General features: G+C 44.6%; 1 protein-coding gene across 4 annotated transcripts in view; it reads left to right on the forward strand.

Annotated features, from left to right (window-relative positions):
• vps13c (vacuolar protein sorting 13 homolog C) overlaps positions 1 to 17,625 on the forward strand; it is a 101,224-nt gene that overhangs the window by 68,199 nt on the left and 15,400 nt on the right. For all 4 annotated transcript variants that reach the window (XM_079496876.1, XM_079496878.1, XM_079496877.1 and 1 more), the window contains 22 exons: positions 596 to 829; positions 1,141 to 1,272; positions 1,698 to 1,787; positions 2,563 to 2,718; positions 3,596 to 3,860; positions 4,659 to 4,819; positions 5,404 to 5,525; positions 6,240 to 6,537; positions 7,414 to 7,803; positions 8,202 to 8,306; positions 8,530 to 8,694; positions 9,342 to 9,467; positions 9,857 to 9,990; positions 10,208 to 10,334; positions 11,107 to 11,342; positions 11,757 to 11,901; positions 12,491 to 12,631; positions 13,112 to 13,193; positions 14,112 to 14,181; positions 14,584 to 14,695; positions 15,068 to 15,181; positions 16,834 to 16,970. In XM_079496876.1, coding sequence (XP_079353002.1) covers positions 596 to 829; positions 1,141 to 1,272; positions 1,698 to 1,787; positions 2,563 to 2,718; positions 3,596 to 3,860; positions 4,659 to 4,819; positions 5,404 to 5,525; positions 6,240 to 6,537; positions 7,414 to 7,803; positions 8,202 to 8,306; positions 8,530 to 8,694; positions 9,342 to 9,467; positions 9,857 to 9,990; positions 10,208 to 10,334; positions 11,107 to 11,342; positions 11,757 to 11,901; positions 12,491 to 12,631; positions 13,112 to 13,193; positions 14,112 to 14,181; positions 14,584 to 14,695; positions 15,068 to 15,181; positions 16,834 to 16,970 — 3,542 coding nt within the window. The remainder of the gene's footprint in view (positions 1 to 595; positions 830 to 1,140; positions 1,273 to 1,697; positions 1,788 to 2,562; positions 2,719 to 3,595; positions 3,861 to 4,658; positions 4,820 to 5,403; positions 5,526 to 6,239; positions 6,538 to 7,413; positions 7,804 to 8,201; positions 8,307 to 8,529; positions 8,695 to 9,341; positions 9,468 to 9,856; positions 9,991 to 10,207; positions 10,335 to 11,106; positions 11,343 to 11,756; positions 11,902 to 12,490; positions 12,632 to 13,111; positions 13,194 to 14,111; positions 14,182 to 14,583; positions 14,696 to 15,067; positions 15,182 to 16,833; positions 16,971 to 17,625) is intronic.

The raw sequence follows: 17,625 nt of genomic DNA on the forward strand, positions 1-17,625 counted from the left end.
TTTATGCTAGTACTGTATGTAAGGCTGACGGCGAGGCGGTCATTGTTGAGAAATAATCCCTGACCGGATGATTAGATGCCGAAGGCAAAGCCGAGGGGTCTTTATCATCCCGCTTATTACTTGGCCACTTAATAAATAAATTACTAAATTGACCCAAAAGTAACAACAAAACGAAGTATTACCATGCTTACGGTAATGAAAGTATTCCATTACGTCCGTCCAGCGCAACACGGTCGCCTCGGAAAACAACAGGAAGTGTTGATAAAATAGAATACATTTTAGGTTATAGTCTATTTCTCGCTTCAAATGTTTTCAAAAAATTAGTGAGAGCAATGTTTAGCTGTAAATGACATTGTGCGTTTGTTTATATGACTGTCAGGTTGGATACAGCACAAAATCAAGCAGTGCAGCAGGTGCTCTGAGCGTTTGTTTTAGACAGCAGTCATTATACAGAAATTACACACTGCTGAATTCAGTGATTGACCAATCATAATCAAGCATTCAATCAGGCCATGTAATAAACAGAGGTAATCCCCCTACATGTATCATAGTACGTACAGTAAGTAATTTAGTGTCCAAATCGCATTTCCCGTAGATCTCACCGGTCATCCTTAACACGGTGATGACCATCACCGCAGCCATGACATCAGAGCCAAAGGGCGATCAGAAGCAGGTGGCTGAGGCGGATGTTAGCAACCTGTGGTCCGTCATGAACATCTATGCCTGCAACTACTGGTTCCTTGGGGTGGAGCCGGCCACCGAGATCACAGAGGGCTTCAGGGACCAGGATGGATCCAACCAGGGTGAGACCTTCACTGTGGATGTCAAGGTATGTTGTACATTTGTAGAAGATTTAGTTTCTTGTGTCTTATTGTGCTTACAATACTTCTCCATAGGTTGCATGCAGGTTAACACACCACAACAAGTGAAGCATCATTAAGTTGAGAAATCTGGAAGAGACAGATGCGATGCGAGAGTGCAGTCTTACGTACTGTCTTGAACCAACTCGGGAATCTCTTGAATCAAAAGATAACTGTAAATGTATCTGGAACATTTTTGACAACATTGGGTTCCTATGGTGGCTGAGTACACAGACTACAATGCTCGGTGTGAGCCCACTGTACCTTATCTGTCTTGCAGGTGGTCCAGGTGACTCTGGAGTCAGGGTTGGGCCACAGAACGGTGCCACTGCTCCTGGCTGAGTCGTCTTTCAGTGGTTCGGCGAAGAACTGGTCCTCCCTGCTCAACTTAACGGCTGACATGACTTTGGAGGTGATGTGGGTGGTGGCGGTGGTGAGGGCGTTCTTAAGGGGGTGTTGGTGCATTTTTTTTGTTGTGGTCAGGGGTCATCAATGTGTTCGTACACGGACAAATGTCAGTGGCAAGTCATAAGACCCAATAAGTGAATGTCAGTCTCCAGGTTTTCATCAGAATATGACACTATGCACATTAGGAGTACTAGTGCTTCTCAAACCGTTTTATTTTCAAGGACCCCCATAATTCTGAGAGTGTGACAAATGGGGTTCCATTTGTCACACTCAGAGTTACAGACCTGTTATGGTCATTCAGGGCTAGATCTTTGTGTTTCTGGTGATATTGTCCACAGTCTCATGACCATGGTTGTGATATAATTACCGTAACACATGTACAGTACGTGTCCAGGAATAGTACTATAAGAATAATTCATTGTTGTACAGGTGAACTACTTCAATGAGATGCATGCTGTGTGGGAGCCTCTCATAGAGCGAGTGGACAACGGCAAACGCTTGTGGAACCTCCAAGTAGAGGTACAGCACAGTCTACATTACACATTCAACTTTTTGCATTAGGATTTGCACTTTTGGTTAATGCTGACTGTGCAAAGGAAATACTTTGTTCCACTTTGTTCAGATGCAGGTGCGTTGGACAGTGGCAACTGAAGTAATCATGAACATATCATAAAAGCAGCATCAGTTTGAATAGAGAGTATGCGCATGCTTAAAGTGAATGGCACATCGAGTGGCAAAGCAACAGGCAAAGTGAGTTTAACATTGTTTAACGTTGTTTAATGCAATCAGATAGGACTTTTCTGTGTGGATGTATGGGCTGTCAAGGCCAGAAAGTAGTTTTTTGCCACTCAGTAGGCGTTCCTGCATAACTTCCTGGTTTGATGATGATGTCACGCGCATACCCTCTATTGATAATTGTCAATTTGAATACAAACTGATGCTGCTAAGCAAGAGCATTATGCTCTATTGTTGTTCCTGAAACACTTTTTTCATGATTGCTTCTGTTAATACTGACATCTGGGAACCCATTGGCAAAAAAGGTAAAAACAGCACCCTCTGCTGTTTGTTTCTTTAAATTTGCCTCTGGGGTGCCGCCCAATAGAATGTGGATAACAGGATGTTGGCCCATTTGGTCTGCCCTCAGCCCTCCTCTTGCGGCGTGGCGCTTATATTTTCATTCCACTAATCCCCAATGCATACATGTTCTAAATGCCCCTGCCGACAGATTCAGTAGCGCAGCTCGGGATCTTTTCTTGAGAGATTAAAATGTGTTCCACTTGTTCCCATCATGAAGATGAAGAACAACCCAGTTCAAGATAAAAGCCCTGTGCCAGGTGATGACTTCATTAATATTCCGGAACCTCGAACTGCCATCAACATCTGTTCCAAAGACACCATGAACATCACCATCTCCCAGTCCTGCCTCAACGTCTTCACCAACCTGGCCAAGGTACAGCTCTATTCCCATATTTCACACTATCGTGATGGGAGAAAACGGCGATCACCAATCAAATGGATTTAAATCTCCAGAGAGACATGGCCAAAGTATTTTTGGGGGTCCCCATCCCAAAAGGGTGGGAACCCCTGCCTAAGCTTGATGTACAACTACACTCCCTGGACATGACTCTAGTACAGTATGTCTCAGGGACTTACCTCCACTGCAACCCTTCATGCAGAGTGACAAGCAGGCATTGGGTATATTTTTTATAAGGGGCGAACTCCAAAAGTGGTATTTGGCATACCACTCTCAAAATGGTATACCGTTTTGAAAAATGGTTTATACCATTTTTCAAAATGGTATACCGTCTTGGACTGGTATGACTCTGCCGGGATCCGACCTCCCAATCTCTGTGTGGACACTGTCCACGAGATGCTGCTTAAAATGCCTTCTAAATCGTGACCTAAGTTTTCTGAAAAACTTTAGTTTTGTATTAAAAAAAAATTAATCTGTCAGGTGGAAACCAAAGCTGTTATTTTCAGGATTCGACACGTTTCGAGCTGGTGGGTCTGCTACTTGTGATGCTTTGGTGTGACGCTGTAGTATGATACAAAAAAATAATTACGAAAACAAAAAGGTTTCTGCCTGACAACATTTTTAAATTGTGTGGCTGTATCTATAGCAAAAACAAAAAAATTACAGATGTTTATTAATTAATTTGCTGATTTATAAAGCACTTGTTTGCCACTTGATAAATAATTTAAACGCAGATACAATCTGGCGATAACAAAATAAGGGCATATGCTTGAGACTCTGACACCTACCTACCACTTTATTATTTGGCACACAGCACATTTCCTTTTACTCACAGTTGGTTCTTTTTCACCAGGCTTTCTCCGAGGGCACCGCTTCCACCTTTGACCACTCTGTGACGGAGAAGGCTCCGTTCACCCTGTGCAACGCGCTGGGCATCCCGCTCATCGTGCAGCACAGCGGCACCCTGCGGAGGATCGGTTCCCCCACGCAGGGCAAACTGCACGAGGTGGCCGTGGGCCATAGTGTGGACCTGGAGAATGCGGGCTACAAAGCTTCATCCCGGGGAAAGCTTTCCACGCTGCAGCGCCAGGAGAGCTGCCTGTTCAACCTCACCATTGGTCAGCAGCCTTTGCTCTGTGGCACTTCATTGATCACATCAACCCCTGGCATCCCTGCTTTGGGCATGTCATTATGGAGGCTATGCATGCGACATCATCATACCCGGGAGTTATGCGGGAACGCCTACTGAGTGGCACAAACAACTTTTGGCCTTGACAGCCCTGATACATCCAAACAAAAAAGTCTTATCTGATTGTATTAAACCACATTAAACTCACCAACATTGAAGCTGTACCGAAAGCTTGAATTATCCTCTTTCTATCTGCAAAGTTTTTGTTTCATACAAATCCACCATAGACATGTTATGAGCTACTTCCTGTCAAGAAATTCCGTGTCGGAGTTTGGAAGTGCTCGTTTTCAATAACGCAACGTCCTGCTGCCTATGCATTATGTGAGATTTAGAAACAGGTGGTACTCAGGAACGTTGAGTGATTTCCAACGAGCGCTTCCAAACTCCAATAATCCATGCTGCTCAATGTTTTGCCACTCAGTCTAGATAAGAGGGGCTAATATGGATTATTTCATTGTTCTGTTGTGAACAATTAGACACAATATAGAATATAATGTCTTTATTTTCATTGAACAATGTATAATGCAATTTAGTGTGACCCCTCTGTTCTGGTTACCATTTAAAATTGAGGTACCACACAAAAGTTTGTTGGATATTTTACAATGAAAATAATTCTATTCTGTTCTGTTCTGTTTTTTTAGATCTCAAATGATGTCTGTGTAGCATTTTGAAATGAATGTTTTTAAATGAAATATTGACTGATACATACATGTTTCTTTCTCCTCAGTGCCCGCTGGCTACAGTGAGATGGCCAACATTGCTATAGACAAGCCGGGCCGCAGGCTGTATAACATTCGAGGTCCGATGTTGCAGGAGGCAGTAGCAGTGCTGCTGCAGATAGACGCCGCGGACGGCAACAAGGTCGTCACAGTCCGCTCTCCGCTACAGGTTAGCTTTACTTTACATTCACATCCTGTAGTAAATCAGTGGCCTTGTGGTTAGAGTGTCCGCCCTGAGACTGGGAGTTCAGGGTTCGATCCCCAGCCGGGTCATACCAAAGTCTCTGAAAAATGAGACCCAGTGCCTCCCTGCTTGGCACAAGGGTTGGATTGGGGCTAAATCCTAGCAACATACCAGTGTCATGTCCATGGGGTGTACTTGTACATCAAGCTGCCTCACCCTACAGAAACAGGAGATAGACTCCTGCCCTATGGGCCTCATGGCTCTGCAAGGCTTACTTACTGTACTTACTTAGTAGGCTAGTAGCTACAGTAATGGTATGCATTACGGCTGCCATGATCGATTCTTTTCTAAATGTACATCAAAGAATGGATGAAAAAAATAGTCTAATTGATTTTGGTTTTATTCATCATTAAAATAAAGAAAAAAAGTGCTTTCTTAGTGTAATTTTAATTATATATCTAGAATAGGAGTTGATAATACTGTGTACAGTATTTGATGCAAACCAAAATAACAATAATAATCAAACGTGCTGAAATTCAATATCTTTTTATAATTTCCTTTGGTTTCAGATAAAGAACCATTTCTCTGTTCCATTTACCATCCTGAAGTATTGTTCCACATCCAGAGGACTGGTGAAGATTGGAGTGGCTGAACCAGAGAAAGAATTTCATGTCACCTTGGAAACCTACAGGTACAGTTTTCTTTTGAGGGGCACTAGCCGCTTTTTGTCATTTGTCATTTTGACAATGAAAAGAGTATCTATGTCATATGTTTTTGATCTAGAGTTGCAACACCAATCATTGACAGCCCATACATCCAAACAGAAAAGTCATATCTAAATAGACCAGGCTTATTGTCTGTATCAGCCGGTAACACGCAGTTACAATGTGCTAGACCCCTGGGAGATGCATTGCTGAGGTGGAGCGCCACACCTACCATCAGCTCCCAGTACTTCCTGCACGACTTGCCGCAACCAAGCCATGCTACTCATACGCTGAGCTGGCGTTGCCCGGGATCGTACCCATGACCTTGTGGTCCAAGGGCGAGAGCTTGTGTGGAGAAAAGGAACACTGGACACAGTGGTTGAGACCGTAGCATTTATTTGCTGACAAAATCACATGTTCTGCTGCTGGCAATGTCTGTTTGATTTCTACTCTTTTCCAGAGAAAGAAAAACATTCCCAGTAAAAAATAAAATATGTACTTATGTATTTACTGCCAGAGTAAATAAGTAATTCAGCCGCCGTTTTTCCTTACCTTTCAAGTACCAGTAGTCCCAGAATTTTTATCTCCAGTATATGATCGATCCCCCGGTAAGCTCTAATAAGAAAGTTCAGGGAACCAACTATTAGAATCGAGATGAACTGCTCTTTTAGACTATATATCCTCTGTTTCTCATATTCCAGATGCCAGCTCTTCGTGCAGCCGGCCGGTCATCTGGAAGGCCAGTACGGGCCCTCGTCCACCTGCATCGCCTGGAAAGAGCAGGTCCACTGCAGCTCGGAGGTGAAGTCTACGATCCGGTGCCCGCCGGTGGACAGCAGCTTCCTGGCCCTGATGATCAGTGCCGTGGCCGTGCCTGACGACCTGTGCTACATCGCCACTCAGGGCGAGGACGACTGGGACCCGGCCTACATCTTTCACCTCCACCCCACAGCCACGCTGCGCAACCTGCTTCCCTACACCGTCCGCTACCTCTTGGAGGTATACTGTAGGCCGCCGTGGCACTCTGGCCCCTTTAGCCACCAAAAGAACTGTTCTTCTAGAACTGGTTTTGTTCTAGATTCATGGAACCTTGGTGCTTTCACGGAACCGGCGGCCATTTTCTTGTTCCAGTTCTGAACCAACTTTTAGGGTTCTGAGCCAATTCATTTTCATTTGAACTGGTTCAATATTAGCCGGGGGAAAAGAACCGAATCGGTTCAACCCAGTAGAAAAGGGGCCTCTGAGTAGCAGCCTTAAGGAGCAGGGGTCAATATGTCCATACACAGACAAATGTGTCCGTGGCAAGGACTTGGCCTTGTCTGTGGCACATTTTTGATTTTCTGTTTTACACACCATTATAATTTTCTTATTTTGATCATAAGTAACTGAATGCTAAGTCTCCAGGTTTTCGTCAGAATGTGTATGACACTTTTTTACTGCCAACACTATGGCATAATTATTAGGTGTCCAACTAGTACTAGTGGTTCTCAAATGTTTTATTTGCAAGGAAGGACCCCTTTAACTGTGTACACACGGGTCCATTTGGTTCCATTTCGACCTGTTCAGGGCTAGCTAAATGTTCATAATATTCTATATTAATCGCGCACCCGCGCGCGCGCACACACACACACACACACACGCAAGCATAGGACTAACCCTAACCCAGTGACTCATAATAGTATATGTCATGAAATAAAAACGTTGATGTACATTTTTGAATTGTGTGACCTACAGTAGGAAAGCTTTGACGAAACTAATTCTTGAAGTCACACATCATAACACTTTTCAGTCATATCGCAACAACTGCTCAAGGAGTGTGTATTCCTTATTGTTTGACTGTCTTGTTTGACTGTCTTGTCTGTCTCTGTCCTCCAGGGGTCAGCAGAGTTCCAGGAGCTCCCAGAGGGCAGCACGTCCGACATCTTCAACGCACGGGTCGGCGGCGAGATCGTGGAGCTGGCACTCGTCAAGTACCAGGGCCGCGACTGGCAGGGCCACATGCGCCTCAACGCCGACATGCCTGAGTTCGCCGCCGTGTGCTTCATGTGCAGCTCGGACGCCAAGCTGACAGTGGACGTGAGCGTGCACGTGACGCGTGCTCACGGCTGCCTGGTGCTGTCCGTCTTCAGCCCCTACTGGATCATCAACAAGACGTCCCGCGTGCTGCAGTACAAGGCGGAGGACGTCGCCGTCAAACACCCGGCCGACTACAGGGACGTTGTCCTCTTCTCCTTCAAGAAGAAGAACTACTTCAGCAAGAACAAGGTAGCCTGGCCTAGCCTGTGTGCTTCTCTGGTCTACTCTAGAGGGGCGGGTGCCGGTCGAAAACAGGCGGTGGATCCTATTGGTTGGTAACTCTTGAGAGTGTACAATAAAACCAAGGGTCCATTTGGTTTCATTTTATACTCTCAAGAGTTAAAGATCTATAAGGGTCCATTTGGTTACCAACTTTCCATCATTAGGCTCAACCACTGGTTGAGAACCACTGACTTCTGGTTCTAAGACACCATTGAGCTGTATTCACTTCTACTGTACACATGGTGGTAGAGATAAAACTTTATATCATTGTAAACCCAAGATTCTATCTCTCTTCCAATGCACAAGATGAAACTGAATTTTGCAGTGCATGTGTTTGCTCACATGTTTTCTGCCTGGTCTTCCAGTTGCAGCTGTGTGTGTCCACCAGCTCCTGGTCTGAAGGCTTCTCTCTGGATACAGTGGGCAGCTATGGATGCGTGAGGTGCCCTGCCAACAGCATGGACTACCTGGTAACTTACTATAGCTTTAAATACAGTACACACACAATGTTGTGCATGTCTCCTTGTAAAATATACCTTAGAAAAGTAGTTGGTTATCTGTTGGTTTGTTATCATAATTGTCTGGTAGACCTCACTTTTAAGGCTAATATATAGTTGTGCAAAAAATTAATAATTAGCCTTTATGTTGCTTTGCTGCCTGCTGTCAGTCCCAGAAACAATCTCTGTGTTGCAGGTTGGATTAAGCATACAGATGAGCAGTTTCAACTTGACCAGGATTGTTACCTTGAGTCCCTTTTACACTCTGGTCAACAAGTCCTCCTATGAGCTGGAGGTCGGGGAAGTCCAGAATGGAGACGCTTCCACCTGTGAGAAGTGGCATTACATCGCCTCTACTGAGGTAAATACTACAGTAAACTGTTTCAGTCACTATTGGGTATGTTAAAATAACATACTAAAATGTAGGAAAAAAAATTCTTCTGGAAAGGCATCATTTTCAAGATGGCGTCCACGATGGCTGCTTAAAATTCCTATAACGCTATTATAACAATTATGCACTTGGTTTTAGATATTTGGCATGATGTTGGGTAGGCTATGTTCATACTGCCTTTTTTAATATCTGATTTGATTACGGTTCACAACTGTGTTCTGTATGCGCTCATAACACTCCAGTTGCGGTGTGATAAAAAAAACGGAAGATTCCGCTGGATTATGCCGTCTATGCGGGACACAGTTTTTAGAATCGTAATATCTCAGATTCTTCTTTTTGACTCAAAACAAGATTGATTTGCGCCTCATTTTTCTTAAAGATATGATCCCCGGTTACAAAATGTATGTATGTTTTGGGTGAATTAAATAACAATCGCGGCACCCGTTACATAGCGATAATTCACTTCGGTTTCCGAGTGAAATGGCTTTCAAACTAAGAGGCTCGCCGTATTAAATGACTGGGCGGCGGTCCTGGAGTACCCTTTTCACACACCAGATGGGGGTGTCGGTGGTAAATGAGTTAAGTACACCACTTGAGTAGATGTACTTGTGTTTCAGTGTCTGCCGCTGTGGCCAGAGAGCAGCACTGGGAAGCTGTGTGTCCGCGTGGTGGGCTCTGAATCCAGCTCCAAGGCCTTCTACTTTAACAAGCAGGACAACGGCACCTTACTGGGCATGGGCACGGTCAGTCAATATATCTTCTAATGCAAAGGTTTTGAGTTGAGCTAGCGTCATGTGGCACCCAAATCTATGGGATCTTTAATGAAGTGGTTAAACTGAAATAATATTGATTAATAGAGGGTATGCGTATGCATAAAATGAATGGCAAATCGAGTGGCAAATCGAGTGGCAAAGTGAGTTTAACATAGTTTAACTTTGCTTAATGCAATCAGATTTTTTCTGTTTGGATGTATGGGCTGTCAAGGCCAGAAAGTAGTTTTTTGCCACTCAGTAGCTGTTCCCGCATAACTTCCCGGAATGATGATGATGTCACGCGTATACCCTCTATTCCAAATATTATCAAGTTAGTGTTGTTTTGACCAAGTTTTTTAACCTTGTTCTTTCCTATACAGTATGGAGGCGTCATTGTTGACGTGAACACCGCGGAACATTCTACGATCATCGGCTTCACGGACTACTATGAGGGTGCTGCCCCAGCCCTCGTTATCAACCACACTCCCTGGGTGACCATCAGCTACAAACAGAGGTCAGTAGGGTCACCATACCAAGGCTATGGCCTAGATAATGGATAATACTCATTTAGTTCTAAATACTGTGTATTCTGCTGTGTGTTCTTCTCCACTGTCTGTCTGTCTGTCTGTCTGTCTGTCTGTCTGTCTGTCTGTCTGTCTGTCTGTCTGTCTGTCTGTCTGTCTGTGTCTGTGTCTGTGTCTCTGTCTCTGTCTACCCATCCAACCATACAGTGGTTCCTCAGTTAGCCAGGAGCTGAAGCCAGGCGAGGCCCAGCGGTTTGCTTGGGACAACCCAGCCGGGGTCCGCAAGCTGAGCTGGAGCAGCCTGAAGCACTCTGGAGAAGTGGGCCTGGTCAAGGTGGGCTGAAAAAACAGCAAACATGATTATATACAGGTTATGTCCAGTGAAGATATTTGGTTTACAGCGGTGGTTTTCAACCCTTTTCATATCAAGGTCCATTGTTTGTTCAGCATTTAAGCCACGGACCACCATTTGATGACATTTAGCCTCTCAGAAAGAATATGTTGTTGTCGTTGGATAAGATTTAGTCAATTCCATGCTGTATTGATGTTGGTACCATAGGAAAGATAACAGGCAAACGTTGCTCAAAATAACAATTATTTTACATTCTCTAGCCTTATTGTGTAGATTTCTTGTAAATTACAGTATGTAATGCAGATGTTTAACAATAATTTAACTCTTGAGAACTACGGACCCTTATGATGTCCATTTGGTTTCATTTTATGCTCTCGAGTTCAATATCTAATAAGGGTCCTTTTGGTTACCAACTCCATCATTTAGCTGGGGACCACCTGGAAGGTCCCCGGACAACTGGTTGAGAACCACTGATACAGTATACTGGCTATTTCCAGTGAAGATATTTGGTTTACAGTGAAAAAAGGGGATGCACACGCAGATCCGACACACCAAAGGTACAACATGCGGAAACAACGTTCGGACATGCGGTCGAACATGCACTGCTCCCGTGCTTGTGGTTAGGTTTTTTAGAAAACTGTTAGGATTTAGAAGACATTTTGTAGACTAGCTGGTCTCAGTCCTAAATGAGTTAAGGAGGAAACAAATGATGAATAATGCGTCGTACCACTACCCTGTCCTCTCCTCCACGTAGGACGAGTGTGGTCAGTTTGCGTACGACGGCCTGTCCCAGATCCACTGGGTGTCCTTCCTGGACGGACGGCAGAGGGTCCTACTGTTCACGGAGGACGTGGGCGTGGTCACCAAGGCACGGCAGGCCGAGGAAATGGAACAGTTCCAGCAGGAAGTGAATGTGTCGCTGCACTCCCTCGGACTGTCGCTCGTCAACAACACCAGCCGGCAGGAGATCGCATACATCGGCATCACCAGGTAGAGAAAACCAACTGACTACAGCATTGTTTCCCAAACAGTGGGTTGGGAAAATGTTATATGGGTCACAACTCGATTAAAAATCCCATTTTCTTTTCCTACATTTAAAAGATATTTCAAAAGATTTATTTTGTTTTGTTTTTAACAGATAAAAAAACAAATATGAGAAATTCTATAAATTAAAAATAATAATAATGAATAAGTAGTGAAAATAGCCGATCTACAAGCTCACAACGTGGCTCGAAGCGACGTGTTGTGTGCTTGTAGATCTGCTATTTTCACTAGTTTGGGTCCCAGGGAAACACATTTCTCTTTTGGGTCACAGGCTAAAACGTTTGGGAACCACGACTGCTCTAGTATAGTGGTCAGAGTAGACCCCGTTCCTAATCCATCATGTTGTGAACGTGTGCTCAGTTCGGGTGTGGTGTGGGAGATGAGGCCCAAGAACCGCTGGAAGCCTTTCAACCAGAAGAACATCATCATGCTGGAGGAAGCCTATCAAAGCCACCTGTCACAGAAGAGCCCGCCGGACTGGGTCAAACTGGACGCTAACATAGAGGTCAGAGAAAACCACATGACTGACTGACACATACGGGCGACAGTGGCTCAGGGATAGAGTGGCCGGTAGAACAGCCGAATGGGAAAACTGTGAGGTTCCCAATTCTGTCCCGGGCTCCCAGAGAGTTGGTGTCGAAGCGTGCTTGAGCAAGACACTGAACCCTTAATTGCTCCCGATGAGCAGGTTGGTGCCTTGCATGGTTTCCTCTGCCATTGGTGTAGGAATGAATGGGTGAATGTAATGCACAATCTATGTAAAGCGCTTTGGATAAAAGCGCTATATAAAATTGCACCATTTACCATTTACTAGAGTACTAGACAATAAAGAATATATCCCTTTACACTACTAGCCTATAGGATTACGTACCTCCCGATATCGATACCTAGGGTGCCGATTCGCCAAATTGATGCTCCGAATTTATTGCCCGACAAATACGAATCGACCTTGAGAACACCAGTTTACTACACTCAAAATAGAGGACAATGTGTGACAAATGGCAGCACGAGCTTGTGCGTCACATGTTGTAAATTCAACATTGGGATAGACGGTAGATTGAAAGTGAAAGGACTGATGTGTTCTTGTGTGGCAGGTGAACTTTGGGAAGGTTCCCATGTTGATGAGGCAGCCCTATTCAAGTCATGTGAGGAGGAACTTCCTGTCGGGAATCCAGGTGGAGTTCAAACAGTCACCTCATCAGAGAAGCCTCCGAGCACAGCTGTACTGGTTACAGGTAACACACAACCACGCACGCACACGACACACACACACTGTACATATTATAGAAATAAATTCAATGATGATATAGTACTGAATCTGCTTGCTTGCATACTTGTGGCCCTATTTTTGGCAGTGCCTTATCCCTAAACTTCTTTGCTTTTTTGAAAAATATTTTAAAATTGTACAACTAGCCGATCTACATCGACACGTTGTGAGCTTGTAGATTGGCTATTTGAACTATTGAAACATGTTTTTCAAAATAGTAAAAAAGGCAAAGATGGGTTAAGGGGTGAGGCTACATACAGAACACTTGATTATTACGCCACCGCCCTAGGGAGTCACCTGCCCTAGGGAGTCACCTGCCCTAGGGAGTCACCTGCCATTCTACAAGCTAACTACAAGTTTGTTCGCTTGTAGATCTATTCTTTTTGGTAACCAATGATTAGACTTTATATTCCTGCTCTAGGTAACAATTTGGAATGTGTCTCTCTAGGTTGATAACCAGCTCCCTGGTGCCATATTTCCCATCGTATTCCACCCTGTGCCTCCACCAAAGACTATTGCCATGGACTCAGGTATGAATAGACCCACCCAGGCGAGCTAGCCCTGTGGTAGTGTTGTGTCATTCATGAACGAATGGCTCGAATGAACCTTTTTTTTTTGGTGAGCGAAATGAACTCACTTCCGTGAAAGATCTGTATACGGTTCAGTCTGGTGCAATTGCGATGCGGCGACAGAATTTTCGCTGGAGGGCAGGGCCGGGCTTTCCCGCAGAAACAGGCAGAGGAGGAGAATGGTGTGACTGACTGAGAACGAAAAGGGAAAGGGATTATTGTTCACTCTCTGAACGAAGTGCTGTGACCGGTACCGGTCCGCCAACCAAACTTTGTGTGTGTTCAGACAAATTCTTGTGTTTTGAATGTGTTCAGTCCCTCTGTGCCCTTTTGCAGTGTGAAAAATGCTTCAGAGTAGATTATAGGAATTGTTTTCAAGTTGGCCTGTTGTTTCCGATCCAACTTTAACCACTTAAAACCTTTACCTCACCATTAGAAGAATAAAAAAAATAATAGCTGATCTACAAGCTCACAACACGTAATGACGCAATGTGCTGTGAGCTTGGCAATCTGCAACCTTTTCTAGGGATGGCAGGCATAACACATTGTCTGCGATTGTATATCGGTTTATATGGATCTGAAACGGCACCGTTAAAAACAACTTTTAGCCCAGAGCCGGCAATGCCTTGCTCACCCCTGCACGCACGGAACATGCTCGTGCATGCATAGACTACTGTTAGAATTAGCATCGTCTCTGTCTCTTTTCTCGAAAACTACGTTGCTTGTCCGTTGTTTGCTACATTCAAATTAATTTCGTCCTCCACATAGCAGTTTATCCCTCTGTGCTTGGCCCTCTGGCTGCCATTGCAAGCCGGTATTTTTGATTAATTCTTGTGCAGCGGAGATTCAATTGAACTCTTTGTATTGATTGGTTGACAGAGCCCAAGCCCTTCATCGATGTCTCCATCATCACCAGGTTCAATGAGCACAGCCAGGTCATGCAGTTCAAGTGAGAAAAACCTTCTCTAAATAATCACAATGTTTCAGCGTATGAACCTGTGTTTCAATTCTAGGAAATATATCGTTGATACACCGTTATCACTGTAAGTTCTTGCTACAGAATCTCATCAACAATGATGTTATTTAACAAGCAAAACGTTTTCCTATACTGTTGTACTTGCAGAATATCATTGTGTTTCTACTTATATTTTCCAAATCAATGATCAGGTTATTACATTATAACAGCTTATTTATTACTTTTCTTTTATGTAAAAAAAAAAGCGTTTATATCTGTCATACTCCTAATGGTATTATTGTGCTTGCTTGTGCGCGTGTGCTCACGCACGTGCGCGCGCGCGCGTGTGTGTGTGTGTGTGTGTGCTTGTGCATGCGTCTGTCCGTGTCCACACAGGTACTTCATGGCCCTGGTGCAGGAAATGGCTGTGAAAATTGACCAGGGGTTTTTAGGAGCAGTCGTAGCTGTGTTCACCCCAGCTACTGACCCCCAGGCACACAGACAGAAGGTGAACCCTCACCTTCACATTCACACACTGGCTGACAAGCATAGAGCATCAATGACACTAATGATGATAACTCATCTCTTTGGTATAAAACATGCCACAAACACTGAACTTGAAGAGCGGAAATGTATTGAAGCTTATCTCAAAATGCATTATGGAGATTACAAACAGGAGACCCTTTCATCCTATCGTGTGTGTGTGTGTGTGTGTGTGTGTGTGTGTGTGTGTGTGTGTGTGTGTGTGTGTGTGTGTGTGTGTGTGTGTGTGTGTGTGTGTGTGTGTGTGTGTGTGTGTGTGTGTGTGTGTGTGTGTGTGTGTGTGTGTGTGTGTGTGTGTGTGTGTGTGTGTGTGTGTGTGTGTGTGTGTGTCCTACAGACTAAGCTGATACAGAGAGATCTGGAGATGCTACAAGCAGAGTTGATGGAAACATCGTTGACCGACGCCTCAGGACTCAGCTTCTTTGAACACTTCCACATATCACCTATTAAAGTAAATGTGCACGCGCACACACACACACCGTCTCCACACCTTAGCGCAAAACGGTCTTAAGCTGCGCACTTCTTAAGCTGCGCGCAGCTTAAATTCTGAGTTTTTAGACAGCTGGTGGATGGAAAAGAAGCTCCACCTCCGCAGACTTTTTGCGCGGAGGAGAGCGTTTCCGGGAATCTGGCCGTCGCGCAAAAAGTCCGCGGAGGTGGAGCTTCTTTTCCATCCACCAGCTGTCTAAAAACTCGGAATTTAAGCTGCGCGCAGCCGAGAACGTGCGCAGCTCTTTCGATAGTGTGGCAGCGGCTACACACACACACACCCACACACACCCTCACGCTTGTCTATTCATTCAGGAGGCAGTACCTTGTGCTCTTTGTCATGTAAAATGGAAACCCTCTGGTGAATGCGGAAGACAAGAAAGGGCCAGCTGTCTGATATTGTATATTGGTTAATGAAGCACTGTTAGAAGTCCACCTTTCCCCATAATACAATTCAAGTTAATTCATCTTGTCAGGCATCTTAAAATAAAGCTAAAAATTACACTCGCGTGAAGTATTTTATATATTGGCCACATGGCGGCTTCAATGTGACGGCCCTGCCCCTCTGCCTCCACTGTGACTAGCCGGCAGTCTCAGTCATAGATATTAAAAACAAATAGATGCCTCACTGGCTCGTTCATTGGAGCGACGTGTCTCCAATGAAGGCAGGAAGTCAAACAGAAGTGCTGAAGGCACGCTGCGTCGCTGCCCAAGTGACGTCACCCATGCAACTCCTCCACGCAGGCCGTCAGACAATTGGCCAAAGCTGATTGGAGTGTGGTCTGTGGAGTATATACAGTAGGGAGCTCTCACTCCACGGGCTCACTCTCTCTCTGTCCTCCCTGGAAGCAGGACCTGCTTGGGTTGCCACCTGGCCCAAGGGCCTAACTAACCTTTTGTTTAAGTTATGTTTTACACCATTTAATACAACACGCACACAGCACTCTCCACACATCCATACACTGCAGACATTACTGATAACTGATATCCTCACATCCCACACCTCATTATTGCCCTTCTTTTCTTACTTTAATTTAATATATAATTTAAAAACGTTTATACTCTTGTGTGGACTCCCTTGTTTTGTCATACATCCCCTAGTGCATGACATCAATCATACATGTCAAACCAGTGGTTCCCAAACTGTGGTGCGTGCACCCCTTGTGGTGCGCGGGGGCCTTCTAGGGGGTGCACGACATGAAAAGGCTAATTTTAAATATACTAACATATTATGCCAATATATGGCAAGTATATGCAGAATATATAGCCTATGCTGCATATAAATGCCATATTCAGGTTCATTATGTGCATATATGTGGTTAAATAGGAAATGTATGTCTCTATATAGCAATATGCAATTTATATTCCCATGTGGGGGGGTGCGTCAGCTTGGTCAGGAGGTAACAGAGGGTGCATGGCCAAAAAGGTTTGGGAACCGCTGCTCTAAACAAACATTAAAGTCCATAGACTTGGCCGGCTCTAAAGTGCTCTAAACAAACATTAAAAGTCCATAGATGTGGCTGCCATATGACGTAATCTTCAAAAGCCATGGACGGGCTAGCACTCCTCTAAAAACTATTAAAAGGGTGAATATCCTTCCCGTCTGTCTTCCAGCTCCACCTGAGCCTGTCTCTGGGTTCGGGCGGAGGAGACGAGTCCAGCAAAGAGGAGATGGTGGCCATTGAGTCCCTCAACCTGCTGCTGAAGAGCATTGGAGCTACGCTGACCGACGTAGATGACCTCATCTTCAAGTAAGACCTCTGCATTCATCTGCACATGAATGCAGTCATTACTGTTCGGTATAATAGTGTATGTATGGTTCATATTCCAAACGAGATGATTGGTTAAGTCATAATATTGCCGTTCTGATAAAACCTTGGACAGCGACATAGATGTAGAGAGAATAGACAGTTCTGTCTGACCGTAAACAAGGAGGTGAACGGCTGCGCGCATGTGCGAAACATGACGCTGAGCGCTGCACAAGGCGGCCGTGTCAAAAAATAGATTTTAGTGATCCGGTTTTATATCATTAAAAAAGACCCTAAGACGTCTCTACACGTCCTGGGCCCTCTACGGGTGTAATTATAAAGAAGTGTTGAGACGTCTTGAGCACTTAAGCTGTTAAAAAATAGCGAAAAACTATTCAGGATTTCAATTCAAATATAGCAAAAATAGCTGATCTACAAGCTAAAAAAACACGTCGCAGTGCGCGTTTTCGGTTATTTTTGCTACAACAGTAATATGCAATGTGGCGCTCTGGACTAGTGAGTGTGGAAATATAGTGGCCCTCTCCATCGTCAAAGTTGCCCACCCCTGCTATGAGAGGTTAATTAACCCCCATCCATCATCACTTGCTCTCTCTTCCTCCATCCATTCCCCCCTCTCATCTCTTCACTCTATCTCTCC

The sequence above is a fragment of the Electrona antarctica genome, assembly GCF_951216825.1.
Source record: "Electrona antarctica genome assembly, chromosome: 3".
Taxonomy (NCBI): domain Eukaryota; kingdom Metazoa; phylum Chordata; class Actinopteri; order Myctophiformes; family Myctophidae; genus Electrona; species Electrona antarctica.